This window comes from Cherax quadricarinatus, chromosome 30 (genome assembly GCF_038502225.1).
Source record: "Cherax quadricarinatus isolate ZL_2023a chromosome 30, ASM3850222v1, whole genome shotgun sequence".
NCBI lineage: Eukaryota > Metazoa > Arthropoda > Malacostraca > Decapoda > Parastacidae > Cherax > Cherax quadricarinatus.
In genome coordinates this window covers 36,625,599-36,645,807 of record NC_091321.1, presented here as the reverse complement: position 1 = coordinate 36,645,807, position 20,209 = coordinate 36,625,599, and the positions used below count along the sequence as shown (strand labels likewise).

Here is a 20,209-nt window from a genome sequence, read left to right as displayed (position 1 = left end):
AAAGCAACTTCCAACTTTTTGGACCTTCTTAGAAGGACAATCTGGACGTTTATGTCCCTTAACACCACACGAATGACAAACAGGAATAAAAGAAGTCATTTTACTTTCCACTAGAGGCTTTGATTTCTTAAGGTCTGATGAACCCTTGCCCTTAGGGTTCGATCCCTTTAGGTCTTTATAGGAATTGTGAGCCTCAGCATACAGGTCAGCAGCCTCAGCAACTTCCTCAGCTTTAATCAGGTTACGTTCTCTGATGAATGTTCGTATCTGGTGAGGAAGAGCTGTCAGGAACTGGTCAGCAACCATGAAATCTCGAAGAGATTCATAACTGTGATCAATTCCTGAACTCTCTATCCAAAAGTCGAACAAACAAAAGAGTGTTACCTGTAACTGTTGAAAGTTCTGGTCAGGCTGTACGGTGGCATACCTGAAATCTTTCCTGTAAGAATTAGTGGTTTTTTGATATGTTTTAAGTATTGCCTTCTTTAGTAGGTTATAATTACATATGATATCCTGCGACAAAGTTGCATAGATATCCAAAGCGGTACCAGAAAATAACATTCCTAACCTGGTAGCCCAGGTGTCAGCAGGCCATTCACAGAGGGTAGCGGTATTTTCAAACCTGATAATGTATAAAGTTATGTCTTCCCCCTCTGTGAAGGGAGGTAAATTAGGTGTTGGAATATGTGCACTAGCTGCACGTTGTTCCATTACTCCTTCATCTAATTGCTGTTGTGAGAAAGTTAACTTCTGATTCTCTAATTCAAGGCGAGCTTGTTCGAGCTCGCGATCCTTTTCTCTCTCCCTTAACTCATATTCTCTATCCTTTGCTCTTTCCTCAAGTTCCCTTAATTTAACTTGTTCCTCACGTACTTTAGCTCTCTCCTCATGATCAAGTCTCTCACGCTCTTTTTTGTCTTCTCTTTCGATTCTCAATCTCTCTTTTCCCTCTTGTCTTTCGATTCTCAATCTCTCCTTTTTCTCTTCTCTTTCGATTCTCAATCTCTCCTTTTCAATTCTTTCCTGGATTTTAGCACTAATGAAAGATTCCAAATTTTTCTCTGTTATTCCTAACCTAATTCCAGCATTCATCCAAAACTGGCATTCCTCCATACTTGCAAGAATAACTTAAACTATCAGGGAAAAATGAAACGGGTATCAAAGAAAACAGAGGGTTCAATTCCTGCTCCGCTCAAACTGTAAATAAACCAGAGGGCTCGATCCCTGCTTCAATTAAACAATATGTATTAATGAAAAGGAAGGGTTTTATGCCGACTCCGAGCAAACAGTAAGTAGAATGGGGTCACTTGACCATCCAATCTTCTCACCAACAAATCAAGAATGTCCTACGACAGTTCCCTTGATATAATAAAGAGCTCAATGAAACAAATTGTCACTGGAAAATCACGGGTCCCTAGAGTCTAATCCTCCAAAGTGTTTCAAGCTCACAAAAGGTGGCAGAATTAACTATTATATCCTGCCTGACTTGACTTTCAATAAATTGAGACTATAACAATCACCAAATCTTTTAAATACCTGTACTGTAGTCCTACCATAGAGAATGAATATTCATGGCTGTGGTATGCGGCATTGAAGTTCCAATGGTAGATTCGAGATGGAATTAAATCTTGATTCAATCGAGTTGATCCTGGCAAGGTCGAAACTTGTGAAGGCTTACTCAGCCCTGTAACAACTTCAGACAGTATTACCAGGGCTGGCTCCTCCTCAGGAAAATTAATGAATAGAAAAAGAACAAAAACTGACAAACATAAACACTTTATTATTTAGAGAGTATAAAATATGAAACACATATATATGAAATATTGATCCTACCTTAAAGAATATAAAATGAAAAATATAAATGATATCTGAATTCAACGCTAACATATGAATATAAAACTTGGGTGCCTGGTGTTGGTGACAATGCGTGTTGTTGAAATCGTAGCCGTTGCCGATGATGGGGGGGGGGGTCGCAGGTGTTGATGACAACCCACCGGCTCGTTCTTCAAAGATTTTTTTAGCCATCAATAATCCGTCCAGATGACAGGAAAGCAGGTTTTTTCCACTGCAATGATGAGGGGTTATATCCTGCTACTTGCATACACAAACAGGTAAGTGGATCAGAATTTGGGACGTCTCAGAACGTTAGTCCGTCTCCTTCAATTCTACTCGTTGATACCTAAAAGATGTGGTGATTATTAAAACATTTTAACTTATCAAGACTGAAACGAATAAGTTAATTATTGGTCAAAAGTGAAGCTTTCAACCAATAAGTCAACTAAAATATGATCAGGTGTGTACTTACAGTAGTGTTGGGAGCTGTGAGTCGAGTGATTTACTGTTTGACCGGAGCCCCACACGTCACCTTTCGGGGGGGGGGGGGAAGAGGGAGGGGAAGGGATAGCGGGAGCTAGACTGACCCTACCTTAACAAGCAGCCGGCAATCAAACTATCACTTTCGGGGAGGGGGAAAAATGGGGGGGGGAATAGCGGGAGCTGGACTTACCCTGCCTTAATATGTAGCCGGCAATGAAACTATTGTTACTATATACTCCCTCGCTACTCCTATCTATTGAACTTTTCCCACTCAGCCTTCCATGACTAAGAGTACTGGTACCCAGTCTAGCCGTCCATGACTGAGAGTACTGATGCACAGCTTGGTTTCCGTGACTGAGGGTACTGGTACCCAGCCTAGCCTTCCATGTCTATGTGAACTAGTACCCAGCCTGGCCTTCAAAGATTGAGAGCACTGGCACCCAGCCTGACCTTCCATGGCTAAGAGTACTGGTAACCAGCGTGGCCCTCAATGACTATGAGTTCTAGTACCCAGCCTAGACTTCCATTACTAAAAGTACAAGTACCCTGCCTGGACTTCCATAACTAAGAATTCTGGTACCCAGCCTGGACTTTCATAACTAAGAGTTCTGTTACCGAGCATGGACTTCGATTACTAAGAGTACTAGTATCCTGTTCGGACTTTCATGACTAAGAGTTCTGGTACCCAGCACGGACTTCCGTTACTAAGGGTACTAGTATCCAGCCTGGACTCTAGTTACTAAAAGTACTGGTACCAAGACTGGACTTCCAAGACTAAGAGTATTAGCACCCAGTCTGGACTTCCATGACTATGAGTTCTAGTACCCAGCCTAGACTTCCTTGTCTAAGAGTACTAGTTCCTAGCCTGGAGCCTAATTACTAAGAGTTCTGGTGCCCAGCATGTACTTCCATCACAAAGAGTACTGGTAGCCAGCCTGGACTTCCATGAATAAGAGCACAATTACCCAGCCTGGACTTCCATGACGAAGAGTTCTGGTACCCAGCCTCGCCTTCTATGACTAAGAGTTCTGGTACCCAGCGTGTACTTCCATGATTAAGAGTTCTGGTACCCAGCCTGTACGTCAAGGACCAAGAGTACCAGTACCCAGCCTGGCCTTCCTTCTCTAAGAGTACTGGTGCCCCGCCAGTACTTCCATGACTAAGAATACTAGTACCTGCCCTGGACTTACATGAGAAAGAGTTTTGATACCCAGCATGAACTTTCATGACTAAGAGTACTAGTACACAACCTGGAATTCCATGACAATGAGTTCTGGTACCCAGCCTGGCTTTCCATGACTAGGAGTAGTGGTTCCAAGTGAGGCCATCTTTGACTAACAGTTCTAGTACATAGCCTGGCCTTCCGTGATTGCGAGCACTGGTAACCAGCCTGACCCTCCATGACTACGTGTTCTGGTACACAGCCTGGACTTCTATGACTAAGAGCACTAGTACCCAAGAAGGACTTCGATGATTATGAGTTTTGGAAACCAGCCTGGGCTTCCACGACCAAGAGTTCTGGTATCCAAATTGGACCATCCATTACTAAGAGTTCTAGTACCCAGCTTGGACTTCCATGATTAAGAGGTCTGGTACCCAGCCTGGAGTTCCATGACAAAGACTACTGGTATCCAGGCTGACCTTCCACGATTATGAGTATTGGTACCCAGCCTGACCTTCTAGGTCCCAGATAGGACCTCCATGAATACGAGTTCTGTTACCCAGCCTGGACTTCAATGACTAAGAGTACTAGTACTTAACCAGGAATTAAATGACTAAGAGTTCTGGAACCCAGCCTGGAATTCCATGACTGAGAGTACTAGTACGAAGCGTGGACTTCTATGACTAAGAGTACTGGTGCCCAGCTTGGACTTCCATGACTAAGAGTGCTAGTGCCCATCCTGGACTTCCAAGACTAAGAGTTCTGGTAGCCAGCCTGGACTTTCATTACTAAGTGCACCAGTATCCAGCTTGGACTTCCATGACTAAGAGCACTTTTACCAATCCTGGACTTCCATGACCACGAGTACTGGTGCCCAGCCTGGACTTCCTTGACTAAGAATACTAGTACCTACCATGGACTTCCATGACTAAGAATTCTGGTACCCCGCATGGACTTCCATGACTAAGAGTACCGTTATCCAGCCTGGACTTCCATGACTAATTGCACCGGTACCCAGCCTGGCCTTTCGTGACTAGGAGCGCTGGTACCGAGCCTGACCCTTCATGACTAAGAGTTCGGGTACCCAGCCTGTATTTCCATGACTAAAAGTAGTAGTACCCAGCCTGGACTTCCATGACTAAGTGTTCTGGTACCCAGCCTGATTTTCCATGACTATGAGTACTCGTACCCAGCCTGCACCATGACTAAGAGTACTAGTACACAGCCGGGACTTCTATGACAAAGAGTACTGTTATCCAGCCTGGACTTCTAAGACTAAAAGTACTAGTACCCAGCCTGGACTTCCATGGCAAAGTGTTCTGGTACACAGCCTGGTTTTCCATGACTAAGAGTACTCGTACCCAGCCTGCACTATTATGATTAAGATTACTGGTACCCAACGAGGCCTTCTATGACTACGAGTTCTGGCACACAGCCTGGACTTCAGTGATTAAAAATGTTGGAAACCAGTCTGGACTTGCGTGACCAAGAGTTCTGGTATCGAGCCTGGACTTTCCATTACTAAGAGTTCTAGCACCAAGCCTAGACTTCCATGACTAAGAGGTCTGTTACCCTGCATGGGCTTCCATGTCCAATGGTATTGGCATCCAGGCTGATCTTCCATGTCTAAGAGTTCTGGTACCCAGCCTGGCCCTCCATGACTAGGATTTCTAGTACCCAGCATGAACTTCCATGATTACGAGTTCTGGTGCCCAGCCTGAACATCGATGACTAAGAGTTCTGGTGCCCATCCTCGATTTCCGTGACTGAGTTCTGGTACCCACAGAGGACTTCCATGACTAAGAGTACTGGTACCCAGCCTGGTCCTCTATGACTAAGAGTTCTGGTACCCATCCTGGTCTGCCATGACTACGAGTACTAGTACCTAACTTGGATTTAAATGACTAACAGTTCTGGAACACAGCCTGGACTTCCACGACTTTGAATTCTAGTACCAAGCGTGGGCTTCTCTGACTAAGAGTTTTTGTACCCAGCATGGCCTTCCGTTACTAAGAGTACTAGTATTCAGCATGGGCTCTAATTATTAAGAGTACTGGTACCATGCCTGGACCTCTATGACTAAGATTACTAGTACCGAGCCTGGACTTCTATGACTAAGAGCTCTGGGACCCAGCCTAAACCTCCATGACTGAGAGTACTAGTTTCTAGCCTTGAGTCTAATGACTAAGAGTTTTGGTACCCAGCCTGGCTTTCCATGACTAAGAGCACTGGCACCCAGCCTAGCCCTCCACGACTAAGAGAACTGGTACTCAGCTTGACCTACCATGACTGAGAGTACTTGTTCCCAGTCAGGCCCTCCATGACTATGTGTACTAGTACCCAGCCTGGCCTTCTATGACTAAGAGTACAGGTACACAGCCTGGCCCTCCATGACTAAGAGTTCTGGTACCCAGCCTGGCTTTCCATGACTAAGAGTACTGGTACCCAGCCTGGCCTTCTATGACTAAGAGCACTAGTACCAGCCTGGCTTTCCATGACTAAGAGTTCTTTTGCCCAGCCTCTACTTCCATGACTAAGAATACCAGGACCCAGGCTGGCCCTCCATGACAAGGATTTCTGGTACCCAGCCTGGACTTCCATGAACAAAAGTACTAGTACCCAGCCTGGTCTTCCATGCTAACAGTACAGGAAACTAGCCTGGACTTCAATGAATAAGAGTACTGGTACCCAACATGGACTTCCATGACCAAGAGTATTGGTACCCAGGCTAGCTTTCCGTGACTAAGTGTGCTGGTACCCAGCCTGGCCTTCCATGACTAAGAGTACTGGTACCCAACCTGGCCTTCCATTACTAACTGTGCTGGTACCCAGCCAGGACTTCCTTGAATAAGAGTACTGGTACCCAACCTTGCCTTCCATGAATAAGAGTACTGGTACCCAGCATGGACTTCCATAACCAAGAGTATTGGTACCCAGGCTGTCTTTCCGTGACAAAGTGTTCTGGTACACAGGTTGGCCTTCCATGACCAAGTCTGCTGGTTCCCAGACTCTCCTTCCATGACTAAAAGTACTAAAAGTACTTCCATGATTATAAGTATTTGTACCCATCCTGGCTTTCCGTGAATAATAGTTCTTGTTCCCAGTCTGTACTTCCATGACAATGAATTCTGCTTTCCAGGCTGCACTTCAATGACTAACAGTACTAGTACCCAGCTTGGAATTCCATGACAAAGATTACTGGTACTCAGTCTGTCCTTCCATGACTAAAACCACTGCTACCAAGCCTGACCTTTCATGATTTAGAATACTGGTATCCAGTCTAGCCCTTCATGAATAAGAGTACTGATACCCAGCTTGGCCTTCCATGACTGAGAGTACTGGTACCAGTCTAGCCCTCCATGACTAAGAGTACTGGTACTCAGTCTGAATTTACATGACTGAGAGCACTGGTTCCCAGTCTAGCCCTTAATGACTAAGAGTACTAGTACCCAGCCTGAACTTACATGACTAAGAGTTCTGGTACCTTGCCTGGCCCTCCATAATTAAGAGTTCTTGTACCCAGCTTAGACCTCCATGGCTAAGAGTACTAGTACCCAACTTCGACTTAAATGAGTAAGAGTTCTGGAACCCAGCCTGGACTTTCATGACTCAGAGTACCGGTACCCAGCCTTACCTTCCATGACAATTAGAACTGGTACCCAGCCTGACCCTCTAACACTAAGAGTTCTGCTATCCTGCCTAGACTTCCATTACTGAGACTACTAGTACCCAACATGGACTTAAATGACAGAGTTCTAGAATCTAGCCCTGTCTTCTATGAATAAGAATACTAGTACCCAGCGTGGAATTCAAGGACTAAGAGTTCTGGTACCCAGCCTTGACTTGCATGACTAAGAGTTCTGGTGTCCAGCATGGACATCCATTACTGAGAGTAGTACTATCCAGCCTGGACTCTAATAACTAATAGTACTTGTACCCAGCCTGGACTTCCATGACTAAGAGTTCTGGTACCCAGCCTTTACTTCAATGACTCAGGGTACTGGTACCCTGCCTGGACTTCCATGACTAAGAGTACTAGTACCCAGCCTGGCCTTACTTGACTAAGAGTACTGTTTGACTAAGAGTACCCAGCGTGGCCTTCTATGATTAAGAATACTAGCACCTACCCTGGACTTCCATGACTAAGAGTTTTGGTACCCCACATGGACTACAATGACTACGAGTACTGCTATCCAGCCTGGACTTCCATGACTAAGAGTACTGGTAACCAGCCAGGACTTCCATGACTAAGAGTCCTAGTACACAACCTGGACTTCCATATAATGAGTTGTGGTACACAGCCTGGCTATCCATGACTAAGCGTACTATTACGCAGCCTGGCCTTCCGTGACTGAGAGCACTGGTACCCAGCCTAGACTTCCATGACTAAGAATACTGGTACGCTGGCGGAACTTCCATGACTAAGAATACTAGTATCTAGCCTTGCCTTCAATTACTAAGAGCAATGGTACCCAGCCTGGCCCTCTATGACTTGGATTTCTTGTACGCAGCATGGACTTCCATGACTAAAAGTACTAGTACCCAGCCTGGACTTCCATGACTAAGGGTAAGTGAAACCAACCAGTACTTCAATGACCAAGAGTTCTGTTACCCTTCCTTGATTTCCTTGACTATGAGTTCTGGTACCTATCCCGGATTTCCATGACTAAGAGTACTGATATCGAGCCTGGCCCTCAATGACTAAGTGTACTGGTACCCAGTCTGGCACACAATAACTAAGAGTTCTGGTATCCAGCCTGAACTTCCATGGCTAAGAGTACTAGTACCCAGCCTGGACTTTCATTACTAAGAGTACTAGTATCCGGCCAGGACTCTAATGACTAAGAGTACTGGTACCCAACCTGGGCTTCCATGACTATGAGTAGTTGTACCCAACCTGGCCTTCTATGACTAAGAGTTCTGGTACCTAGCCAGTACTTCCAAGACTAAGTGTACTAGTACCCAGCTTAGACTTCCATGACTAAGAATATTAGTACCTAGCCTGGACTTCCATGAGTAAAAGTTCTGGTACCAAGCCTTGCTTTCCATTACTAAGAGCACTGGTACCCAGCCTGACCCTCCATAACTAAGATTTCTGGCACCCAGCCTGGACTTTTATGACTAAGAGTTCTGGTACCCAGCATGGACTTTCATTACTGAGAGTACTAGTATCCAGCCAGTACTCTTGTGACTAAGAGTACTGGTACTCAGCCTGGCCTTGCATGACTGAGACTACTAGTACCCAGGCTAGCCCTCCATGACAAAGAGTACTGGTACTCAGCCTGACCTTCAGTGATAGAGAGCACTGGTTCCCAGCCTAGCCCTTCATTACTAACAGCAATAGTACCCAGTCTCCCTTCTATGACTGAGAGTACTAGTACCCAGCCTGACCTTTCATATCTAAGAGTACTGGTACCCAATCTGGCCCACAGTAACTAAGAGTTCTGGTACCCAGCCTGGACTTCCATGGCCAAGAGTACTAGTACCCAACTTTGACTTAAATGACTAAGATTTCTGGTACCCAGCCTGGACTTTCATAACTAAGATTTCTGGTACCCAGCATGGACTGTCATTACTAAGAGTACTAGTATCGAGCCTTGACTCTAATGACTAAAAGTACTGGTACCCAGCCTGGACTTCCATAACTATGAGTACTAGTACCCAACCTGGATTTCCATGACTAAGAGTTTTGGTACCCAGCCTGGCTTTCCATGTCTAAGAGTACTGGTACCCAGCCTGGCCTTCTATGACTAAACGTACTGGTACCCAGCCTAGACTTCCATGGAAATAAATGGTATAAAATACCGACACAATGGAAATATAAACACATATGCAGTATAATGTGATCCTTTATTGACAACGTTTCGCCCACACAGTGGGCTTTTTCAAGTCACAAACAGATCTACCTGGGGTGGAGGTATGGGAGTATTTATAGTCAGGTTCAGAATGCTGAGGTCAGGTGGAGAATGCTGCATCTGAAGATGTACCGAGTAGGGTTATAGAGTCTAAAATCTTGGGTAGACTGGAAGGGAGATTGGATAAGTTTGTGAGCAGACCTTCTGCAGTGTTCTTCAATTCCTATGTTCTTATGTGGGATAGCGATGAAGAAGTTTCTTGGCAATTGGTTCAGCTATGTTATAGAAGCAATTATTCTGGTTGAAGTTGTCGGATATAAAGATAGGAATTGAAGAACACTGCAGAAGGTCTGCTCACAAACTTATCCAATCTCCCTTCCAGTCTACCCAAGATTTTAGACTCTATAACCCCACTCGGTACATCTTCAGATGCAGCATTCTCCACCTGACCTCAGAATTATGAACCTGACTATAAATACTCGCATACCTCCACCCCAGGTAGATCTGTTTGTGACTTGAAAAAGCCCACTGTGTGGGGGAAACGTTGCATATGAGTTTATATTTCCTAGACTTCCATGACTAAGAATAATGGTACGCACGCTGGACTTCCATGACTAAGAATACTAGTACCTAGCCTGGACTTCCATGATTAAGAGTTCTGGTACCCAGCCTTGCCTTCCATTACTAAGAGCACTGATATCCAGCCTGGCCCCTCTATGACTAGGATTTCTGGTACCCAGTATGGACTTCCATGTCTAAAAGTATTAGTACCCACCCTGGACTTCCATGACTAAGGGTAAGGGAAACGAGCCTGTATTTCAATGACCAAGAGTTCTGGTACCCACCTCGATTTCTGTGACTATGAGTTCTGGTACCTATCCTGGACTTCCATGACTAAGAGTACTGGTACCCTGCCTGGCCCTACATGGCTTGTTGATACGCAGTTATACCACTCTGCGTATTAATGATGCAGTTTGGCCTTCCTCTTGTATCATCTTTATCATCTTGTATCATTACAGGTTTAGTGTTTTTTGTGACCGTAAACAGAAACCCATAATTCACCTTAAGTACTGAATGGCCCATACAAGTTTAACGCTTAAATTGATATTATCATATTACTACTATTTATTATTATTGCACTTATGTGACCTGAGCTTACCTACAGCCTCAACGCTGATGTTGTAGATTCTTTCTTTGTTGTAGACTCTCTCTTTGTTGTAGACCTTCTCTTTGACTTTCTGTTGTTCTATTACACCAACTTTCATTGCATTATCCCATTATCATTATTATTATTATTATTATTATTATTATTATTATTATTATTATTATTATTATTATTATTATTTGTGTTAGATTAAGATGCCTGTACTATAATGTAGGACCGACAATTCATAAAGAAAAGTGATTCACGTTAAATATAACCTTACTGGAGCAATAATAATAATACTGCTATATGAGGACTCTCTAACGTAAAGTATAACCTTCATAAGTTTACCACTTCTCTGATTACACTAAAAAATAATTTAGAACAGAATTAGAAATTACGATAAACGAATGTCAGCGACTTACCCCGTATGAAGGTGGTGACATCATCAGGATGGCTCAAGAAGTTAGGGTCAATGAGTGGAGGGTCACGAGGGTTTCTTGACCTCAGCCGTACTGTTCCCCGGCTCTTTGGTCGAGTCAGCATGGGCCCAATGTTGAACCCCTGCTGACCTTTAATTGGGCCAAAATATCTATGGAAGAACTATGGGAGTTTGAGCAGATGGGATAATTATTATTTAGGGGGATGTATTAAACCAATAGGGTCATACAGCGCTGGGAAAACAGCAGACAATTACGGTGTTCGCCATTAAAATATGTAGGCCTTCTCTTAAACCACGACCACAAAATACATTAAAGTCTGTAGGTCCTCTCTTAAACCACGACCACAAAATAGGTTGTTCCTTGAAGTTTAAGACATCCTCCAACTATCTTTGAAGTTATTAACGCGCATTCTTCAGCTTCATGGGGTAAATTCTCCCATGACTTGCAGGTGGCGTTCACTCTATAGAGTGGCCTGATATCCTTCCCTAGTAAATCTTTCGCAACCCGGAGGTTCTGAATGGGGTTCAAGTCTGCAGAATTTCTTGGCCAGATATCGAAGAAAGCTGCCTCACAGTCACGGCGCCACCGAGCAACAGATTTCGCAGTGTAGAAAGGAGCACTGTCTTTCATGAAATTTTTACACCACACTGAGTGAAGGATCACAGAGGAATTCTAGGTACACTACATTATTACAGTTTACGTTACTGGGGACTTTTTTGTGGGTTTCCCTGGATGGGCTTTAATAATATATTTCTACAAGAACATGTACAAGGTATACAGGCCTAGCTGACAAATTAGACACATGTGCAAATCTTGGGTATCTTTATTGAGGAAACGTTTCACCACACAGTGGCTTCATCAGTCTATACATAAGAGAAACTTGTAGAACAGGAGGAGAATGAGGTAATCCGTCCCTCAACCTTGTGTCGATGTGGTCAGTCCATCAATGTTGAACAGAATACGGCATATATGCGGAGAAGCAGCTTATAAAGCGTAGGCAGGAGAGGTGCAGCAGTCGTAGGTGGTGTCACATTTGTCCAGTGTGGAAGTAGGTCGTGCCCAAGGGTTAGGCAAGCGAAGAATTCCCAAGTATTAAGACCCCAAGAAGTTGCAGTGTCTGACAGGATTGCAGATGAATGGTTCAGAGAACCGACACGTTGATAAATTAGGCACATTTGCAATCCTGTCAGACACTGCAACTTCTTGGGGTCTTAATACTTGGGAATTCTTCGCTTGTCTAACCCTTGGGCAAGACCTACTTCCACATTGGACAAATGTGATACCACCTACGACTGCTGAACCTCTCCTGCCTACGGTATATAAGCTACTTCTACGTACATATGCTGTGTTCTATTTAAGATTGATGGACTGTCCACATCTACTCAAGGTTGAGGGACTGATTACCTCATTCTCCTCCTGTTCTTCTAGTTTCTCCTATGTATGGACTGATGAAGCCACTGTGTGGCGAAACGTTTCCTCAATAAAGATATCCAAGAGTTGCACATGTGTCTAATTTATCAACATGTCGGTTCTCTGAACCATTCATCTGTAAGCCTAGCTGACATCAATCACATACCACTATACAGAAAGCCGCTAGTTATGCAGAGCATTTCGGGAAAATTAGGTCAGTTTTGTCCCAGGATGCCACCCACACCAGTCGACTAACACCCAGGTACCCATTTTACTGATGGGGATCATAGACAACCTGTGTAAGGAAACACGCCTAATGTTTGTACTCTCGCCGGGAATCGAACCCAGACCCTCGCCGTGAGAAGCAAGAGTTTAGTCACCAGGCCACTAATTTGGCCACTAATTTTGGTGTGAACATGTCATCAACACTTTTCAAAGGACTGACGCAACAGGACCCTCACTGAATGCTGATACACATCCATGGCTTCTATCATTTGTTTCGTTAGAAGGCTTCCTTATGTGATCCAATGTTCTGTGCATTTGTCTGTTGAGTCAGTGACTTCTTCCCATATTAATTTGACAGTAACCAAATACATCCGACAACTTCAGCACTCAAGACTACACAGCGCATTTCCAAGGTGAGCATTAAATTTTGTCTCGCCAAGACACCTGCCAAGATGGGGTATTATTGTCAACAATGTTGGGTACCTTCCACCCAGCACATTTTAATGACGAGCACTGCAGATTCAGTCCATAGAAGGGATAGGCCCATTCCTTGGATCAAGAGCCTTTTACTGGTATCAAACTGCTTTCCTTGAGGGGATGGCAAGATGGTGTACTGGGAGAGGAGGAAGGAGAAATATCAAGAACAATTCAAGAAGTGTGAGGGAGACTTGAAGCTACTGAAGTGATCTTAATTCAAGGGAACTTGAGCTATCTTTCTTTTCTTGGATCAGACTTGATTACCTCTCATTCTTCAGGTACTGTATGACACCTATGGGTTTAGTATTATTATTATTATACAAAGGAGGAAGAACAAACAACTTAGGAAGTAAGACTAGCCAATGTTAGCATTTACCGTAGCTGCTTGTAATTATGACACGCAGCATAAGCTATTTTTGTTAAAGAAATATTGTCCCCTCACTGTGAGCTTTGTCAATCCAGTTGATTGAGAAAGCTCACAGAAAGTGCTTCCAGCTCACAAAACAGATGAGCAAGGCTACCAAGGGACAAAACATCACTCAGTGATAAACTTACATCTCTCCTGAAGCCGATGATGTCAGTGATGAAGAGACCATCATCAAGAGCCGGAGTGCCGGACATGAAGAGGTACTGAAGGTCAGGCCAAAAGGGGTCACCCACCTCAGCCAGGCTCCAGGCATTGCCCTCTACACCCATTGGACTTGTTAAAGGACCTGGTGAGTAAACACGCGCCATCAGTTACAGCAGCTGCACCTGACATGACTTATGACTCAGTTGTTTGCTAGTAACTCTCATAATGATGGTCAAATATTTGATCAAATTTACTTTTTATGGGTCAGGTTATCTAGAGGCTAAGACAGTTTCCACTAAATGTAAGTGGACAAAAAAATATGCACAAATAAATAGGTTTCCTTGAGGGACCTTACCCTTCAAACTTTTTTTGTGCCAAAATAGAGTTAGCAAACTCCACTAGCCTTGCTAAAATTCATGTAATATTATTTAGCCTAATTATACTCAGTCTATCTTAGGTCAGCTTAAATTTGGTTAGAATCACTTAACGTTAATGAAATACATAAATTTCGTGATGTTATTTTTTCGTTGAGTTATTCCAAAAATTAATTTACACTGTCCAAACTATCATTGCTTCATGGGCCAAGTTCACAAGCTCTTATAAAATAGCACAACTATAAAGAATAGTAATGAACCTTGTCTGTTGTTGAGGTAGTTTCTGATGTGCACAGGATTGACTAGATTGAAGAGACTGACACCAGATCCTGGCTTAACTGTCCAGGTGAGGCCAAAGATGGAGGGATGATCCTGCAGGTTGCTGCCCACTCCAGGCAGGTCAACCACCACTGGTATCTGTCATGAAGAAACAACGTATGCATTTATGAGGCAAATATTGCTTTGAGAATGATGTAATCTCTTTCCAGTTGGAAATTACTCATCGCAAACTGAAAACTGCAAATAGCAAGGTGTACTTCAAAGATCAATATGGTGTTAGAGACAAAGGATTGCAAACGACCCTTCGACTTGAGATTATTTTGGGGTTTAATTTTTTTCATTTCGCAAAAAAAAAAATGAGTTATTTTACAAACTGTGGAGAAATTCATTTATGGAGCGGTTTAATTATAATGTGGTAGTAGTAGCTTCGAAGATTTACTTTGCATAATTACTTGGAGGGTTAATAACTCCGGAGAACCCAAGAAAACCAATCGCTGTACGATATTTGCATTGAGACCCTTTCCCCAGCATGTAACTGTCAACAGTCACCTACTACCCATGTACCTATTTATTGTTAATGCTAGGAAACAAAGGCAACATACCCAACCCTCTCCTCGTGTCGACATTGAACACATATCTTTTAATGCTAATACACAAGATTCTCGGTGAGGAAAGTTTCGTTCCGAGGTTTTTGAATCATGGACACTTCACTCAAAATTCAGACTGATAAACTATAAAAGCATAATGAAAGATAAATCCCTTTTACATCACTTCTCTTATCAGTGTGTAGCCTTCACCACCACCAACATTATCAGTGTGTAGCCTTCACCACCACCAACATTATCAGTGTGTAGCCTTCACCACCACCAACATTATCAGTGTGTAGCCTTCACCACTACCAACATTATCAGTGTGTAGCCTTCACCACCACCAACATTATCAGTGTGTAGCCTTCACCACCACCAACATTATCAGTGTGTAGCCTTTTCACCACCACCAACATTATCAGTGTGTAGCCTTCACCACCACCAACATTATCAGTGTGTAGCCCTCACCACCACCAACATTATCAGTGTGTAGCCTTCACCACCACCAACATTATCAGTGTGTAGCCTTCACCATCACCAACATTATCAGTGTGTAGCCTTCACCACCACCAACATTATCAGTGTGTAGCCTTCACCACCACCAACATTATCAGTGTGTAGCCTTCACCACCACCAACATTATCAGTGTGTAGCCTTCACCACCACCAACATTATCAGTGTGTAGCCTTCACCATCACCAACATTATCAGTGTGTAGCCTTCACCACCACCAACATTATCAGTGTGTAGCCTTCACCACCACCAACATTATCAGTGTGTAGCCTTCACCACCACCAACATTATCAGTGTGTAGCCTTCACCACCACCAACATTATCAGTGTGTAGCCTTCACCACCACCAACATTATCAGTGTGTAGCCTTCACCACCACCAACATTATCAGTGTGTAGCCTTCACCACCACCAACATTATCAGTGTGTAGCCTTCACCACCACCAACATTATCAGTGTGTAGCCTTCACCACCACCAACATTATCAGTGTGTAGCCTTCACCACCACCAACATTAACAGTGTGTAGCCTTCACCACCACCAACATTATCAGTGTGTAGCCTTCACCACCACCAACATTATCAGTGTGTAGCCTTCACCACCACCAACATTATCAGTGTGTAGCCTTCACCACCAACAACATTATCAGTGTGTAGCCTTCACCACCACCAACATTATCAGTGTGTAGCCTTCACCACCACCAACATTATCAGTTTGTAGCCTTCACCACCACCAACATTATCAGTGTGTAGCCTTCACCATCACCAACATTATCAGTGTGTAGCCTTCACCACTACCAACATTATCAGTGTGTAGCCTTCACCACCACCAACATTATCAGTGTGTAGCCTTCACCATCACCAACATTATCAGTGTGTAGCCTTCACCACCAAATACATTATCAGTGTGTAGCCTTCACCACCACCAACATTATCAGTGTGTAGCCTTCACCACCACCAACATTATCAGTGTGTAGCCTTCACCATCACCAACATTATCAGTGTGTAGCCTTCACCACTACCAACATTATCAGTGTGTAGCCTTCACCACCACCAACATTATCAGTGTGTAGCCTTCACCACTACCAACATTATCAGTGTGTAGCCTTCACCACCACCAACATTATCAGTGTGTAGCCTTCACCATCACCAACATTATCAGTGTGTAGCCTTCACCACCAAATACATTATCAGTGTGTAGCCTTCACCACCACCAACATTATCAGTGTGTAGCCTTCACCACCACCAACATTATCAGTGTGTAGCCTTCACCATCACCAACATTATCAGTGTGTAGCCTTCACCACCAAATACATTATCAGTGTGTAGCCTTCACCACTACCAACATTATCAGTGTGTAGCCTTCACCACCACCAACATTATCAGTGTGTAGCCTTCACCACCACCAACATTATCAGTGTGTAGCCTTCACCACCACCAACATTATCAGTGTGTAGCCTTCACCACCACCAACATTATCAGTGTGTAGCCTTCACCACCACCAACATTATCAGTGTGTAGCCTTCACCACCACCAACATTATCAGTGTGTAGCCTTCACCACCACCAACATTATCAGTGTGTAGCCTTCACCACCACCAACATTATCAGTGTGTAGCCTTCACCACCACCAACATTATCAGTGTGTAGCCTTCACCACCACCAACATTATCAGTGTGTAGCCTTCACCACCACCAACATTAACAGTGTGTAGCCTTCACCACCACCAACATTATCAGTGTGTAGCCTTCACCACCACCAACATTATCAGTGTGTAGCCTTCACCACCACCAACATTATCAGTGTGTAGCCTTCACCACCAACAACATTATCAGTGTGTAGCCTTCACCACCACCAACATTATCAGTGTGTAGCCTTCACCACCACCAACATTATCAGTTTGTAGCCTTCACCACCACCAACATTATCAGTGTGTAGCCTTCACCATCACCAACATTATCAGTGTGTAGCCTTCACCACTACCAACATTATCAGTGTGTAGCCTTCACCACCACCAACATTATCAGTGTGTAGCCTTCACCATCACCAACATTATCAGTGTGTAGCCTTCACCACCAAATACATTATCAGTGTGAAGCCTTCACCACCACCAACATTATCAGTGTGTAGCCTTCACCACCACCAACATTATCAGTGTGTAGCCTTCACCATCACCAACATTATCAGTGTGTAGCCTTCACCACTACCAACATTATCAGTGTGTAGCCTTCACCACCACCAACATTATCAGTGTGTAGCCTTCACCACTACCAACATTATCAGTGTGTAGCCTTCACCACCACCAACATTATCAGTGTGTAGCCTTCACCATCACCAACATTATCAGTGTGTAGCCTTCACCACCAAATACATTATCAGTGTGTAGCCTTCACCACCACCAACATTATCAGTGTGTAGCCTTCACCACCACCAACATTATCAGTGTGTAGCCTTCACCATCACCAACATTATCAGTGTGTAGCCTTCACCACCAAATACATTATCAGTGTGTAGCCTTCACCACTACCAACATTATCAGTGTGTAGCCTTCACCACCACCAACATTATCAGTGTGTAGCCTTCACCACCACCAACATTATCAGTGTGTAGCCTTCACCACCACCAACATTATCAGTGTGTAGCCTTCACCACCACCAACATTATCAGTGTGTAGCCTTCACCACCACCAACATTATCAGTGTGTAGCCTTCACCACCACCAACATTATCAGTGTGTAGCCTTCACCATCACCAACATTATCAGTGTGTAGCCTTCACCATCACCAACATTATCAGTGTGTAGCCTTCACCACCACCTACATTATCAATGTGTAGCCTTCACCACCACCTACATTATCAATGTGTAGCCTTCACCACCAACAACATTATCAGAGTGTAGCCTTCACCACCACCTACATTATCAGTGTGTAGCCTTCACCATCACCAACATTATCAGTGCGTAGCCTTCACCACCACCTACATTATCAGTGTGTAGCCTTCACCACCACCTACATTAACTAGGCAACTTTATCTTACCTTGGTATTTTAGGTTAATTTCAACCAATCTATTTGAGGTCGGCCTAAAGTAGTATTACACTACGCTAATGAACATCAGTGAAATATAACATTTTCCCTGTGTTCAAACCGATTAATTTTGCATCAGCGTAGTACACTCAGCTTGTCTGAGACAGCACTAGCCACTTCATAAGCCAAAATCACAATTTCAACCTGTAAAAGCACGTGAATATTAGAGCATTACTGACCCCATGCTGAGTGAGGTGCTGAGCCGGGCCGATACCTGACACCATCAGCAGGTGAGGGGAACCAATAGCTCCTGCTGACACTATCACTTCTCGCCGTGCCAACACTTTGCGAACCTGCAACACAAAGACCAGTGATTTTGTTGAATGACTTTGTTACTCGCTCCCATACTTAATCCTGGGGGTGGGGGTAGACTAGAGAAAACACAGACAGCTCATTACGACTGTAATCGGGTCAAAAACCTGTAACTTGCTTAACTACCATTTATTGGCTGTCCGGTCCTTGTGGACCCATTAGGTACCTCCGTAATCTTGGTAATATGGGATGGGTACTGGGTATGGGTAGTAATCAAAAGATTACAGAGGCGCAACTCATTATGACCGTCTAGACCAAAAACTCAATAACAGTTCGATACCACTATAACTTACAAAGCTATAATTTCTTGGCACCTAGACCCTGGATACATAATGTCTAATTTTTTGATACTGCCCACACCATGGGTATGGGGTGCATAATGAACCTGCTAAATTAACTTAAATCAACATAATAGGTCCGGGGACAGTTGGTAGAAAAAACTAATTTGCCAATCTGTGTTGGTAGTTGTAACATATTGAACGATCTGGTAGCATAGTTGTACTGAAGAGAAGAGGGCGAGTTAAGGTTTCAGCAGAATATTCCAATATATATCACAAGGAAAATTTAGTAAATTATCTCATAGTAAAAGATTTTTTTCTCTCTGCAAATTGATGTATGCTGAATAATGCCGCTTGTCCAGTGAGACTTAAAAAAAAAAAAAAAACTATAAGTCTGAATACCTTCAATATACCAGGCTGAACCAGGCTGGACCAGGATGGAACAGAATAGTGTAAACTTAGGTAATTGATACAGACGAGTGGTTTAAAACTTTTTAGTAAATATATCCTGTTATTGAGGTGTATTGTTAAAGCTGTACATCAGTGCTGGGTAACTACTACACACGGTGTCTTGTTGAAGCTGTACATCAGTGCTGGGTAACTACTACACACGGTGTCTTGTTGAAGCTGTACATCAGTGCTGGGTAACTACTACACACGGTGTCTTGTTGAAGCTGTACATCAGCGCTGGGTAACTACTACACACGGTGTCTTGTTGAAGCTGTACATCAGTGCTGGGTAACTACTACACACGGTGTCTTGTTGAAGCTGTACATCAGCGCTGGGTAACTACTACACACGGTGTCTTGTTGAAGCTGTACATCAGCGCTGGGTAACTACTACACACGGTGTCTTGTTGAAGCTGTACATCAGTGCTGGGTAACTACTACACACGGTGTCTTGTTGAAGCTGTACATCAGCGCTGGGTAACTACTACACACGGTGTCTTGTTGAAGCTGTACATCAGCGCTGGGTAACTACTACACACGGTGTCTTGTTGAAGCTGTACATCAGCGCTGGGTAACTACTACACACGGTGTCTTGTTGAAGCTGTACATCAGCGCTGGGTAACTACTACACACGGTGTCTTGTTGAAGCTGTACATCAGCGCTGGGTAACTACTACACACGGTGTCTTGTTGAAGCTGTACATCAGTGCTGGGCAACTACTACACACGGTGTCTTGT

General features: G+C 43.8%; 1 protein-coding gene across 1 annotated transcript in view; it reads right to left on the bottom strand.

Moving 5' to 3' along the window:
- Positions 1–20,209, bottom strand: part of LOC128692552 (glucose dehydrogenase [FAD, quinone]-like) — a 152,226-nt gene that overhangs the window by 16,747 nt on the left and 115,270 nt on the right. Inside the window, exons 8-11 of the mRNA XM_053781700.2 lie at positions 18,613–18,726; positions 14,238–14,394; positions 13,588–13,745; positions 10,903–11,080 (exon numbers count right to left, since the gene is read on the bottom strand). Of these exons, the coding sequence (XP_053637675.2) occupies positions 10,903–11,080; positions 13,588–13,745; positions 14,238–14,394; positions 18,613–18,726 (607 nt within the window). The remainder of the gene's footprint in view (positions 1–10,902; positions 11,081–13,587; positions 13,746–14,237; positions 14,395–18,612; positions 18,727–20,209) is intronic.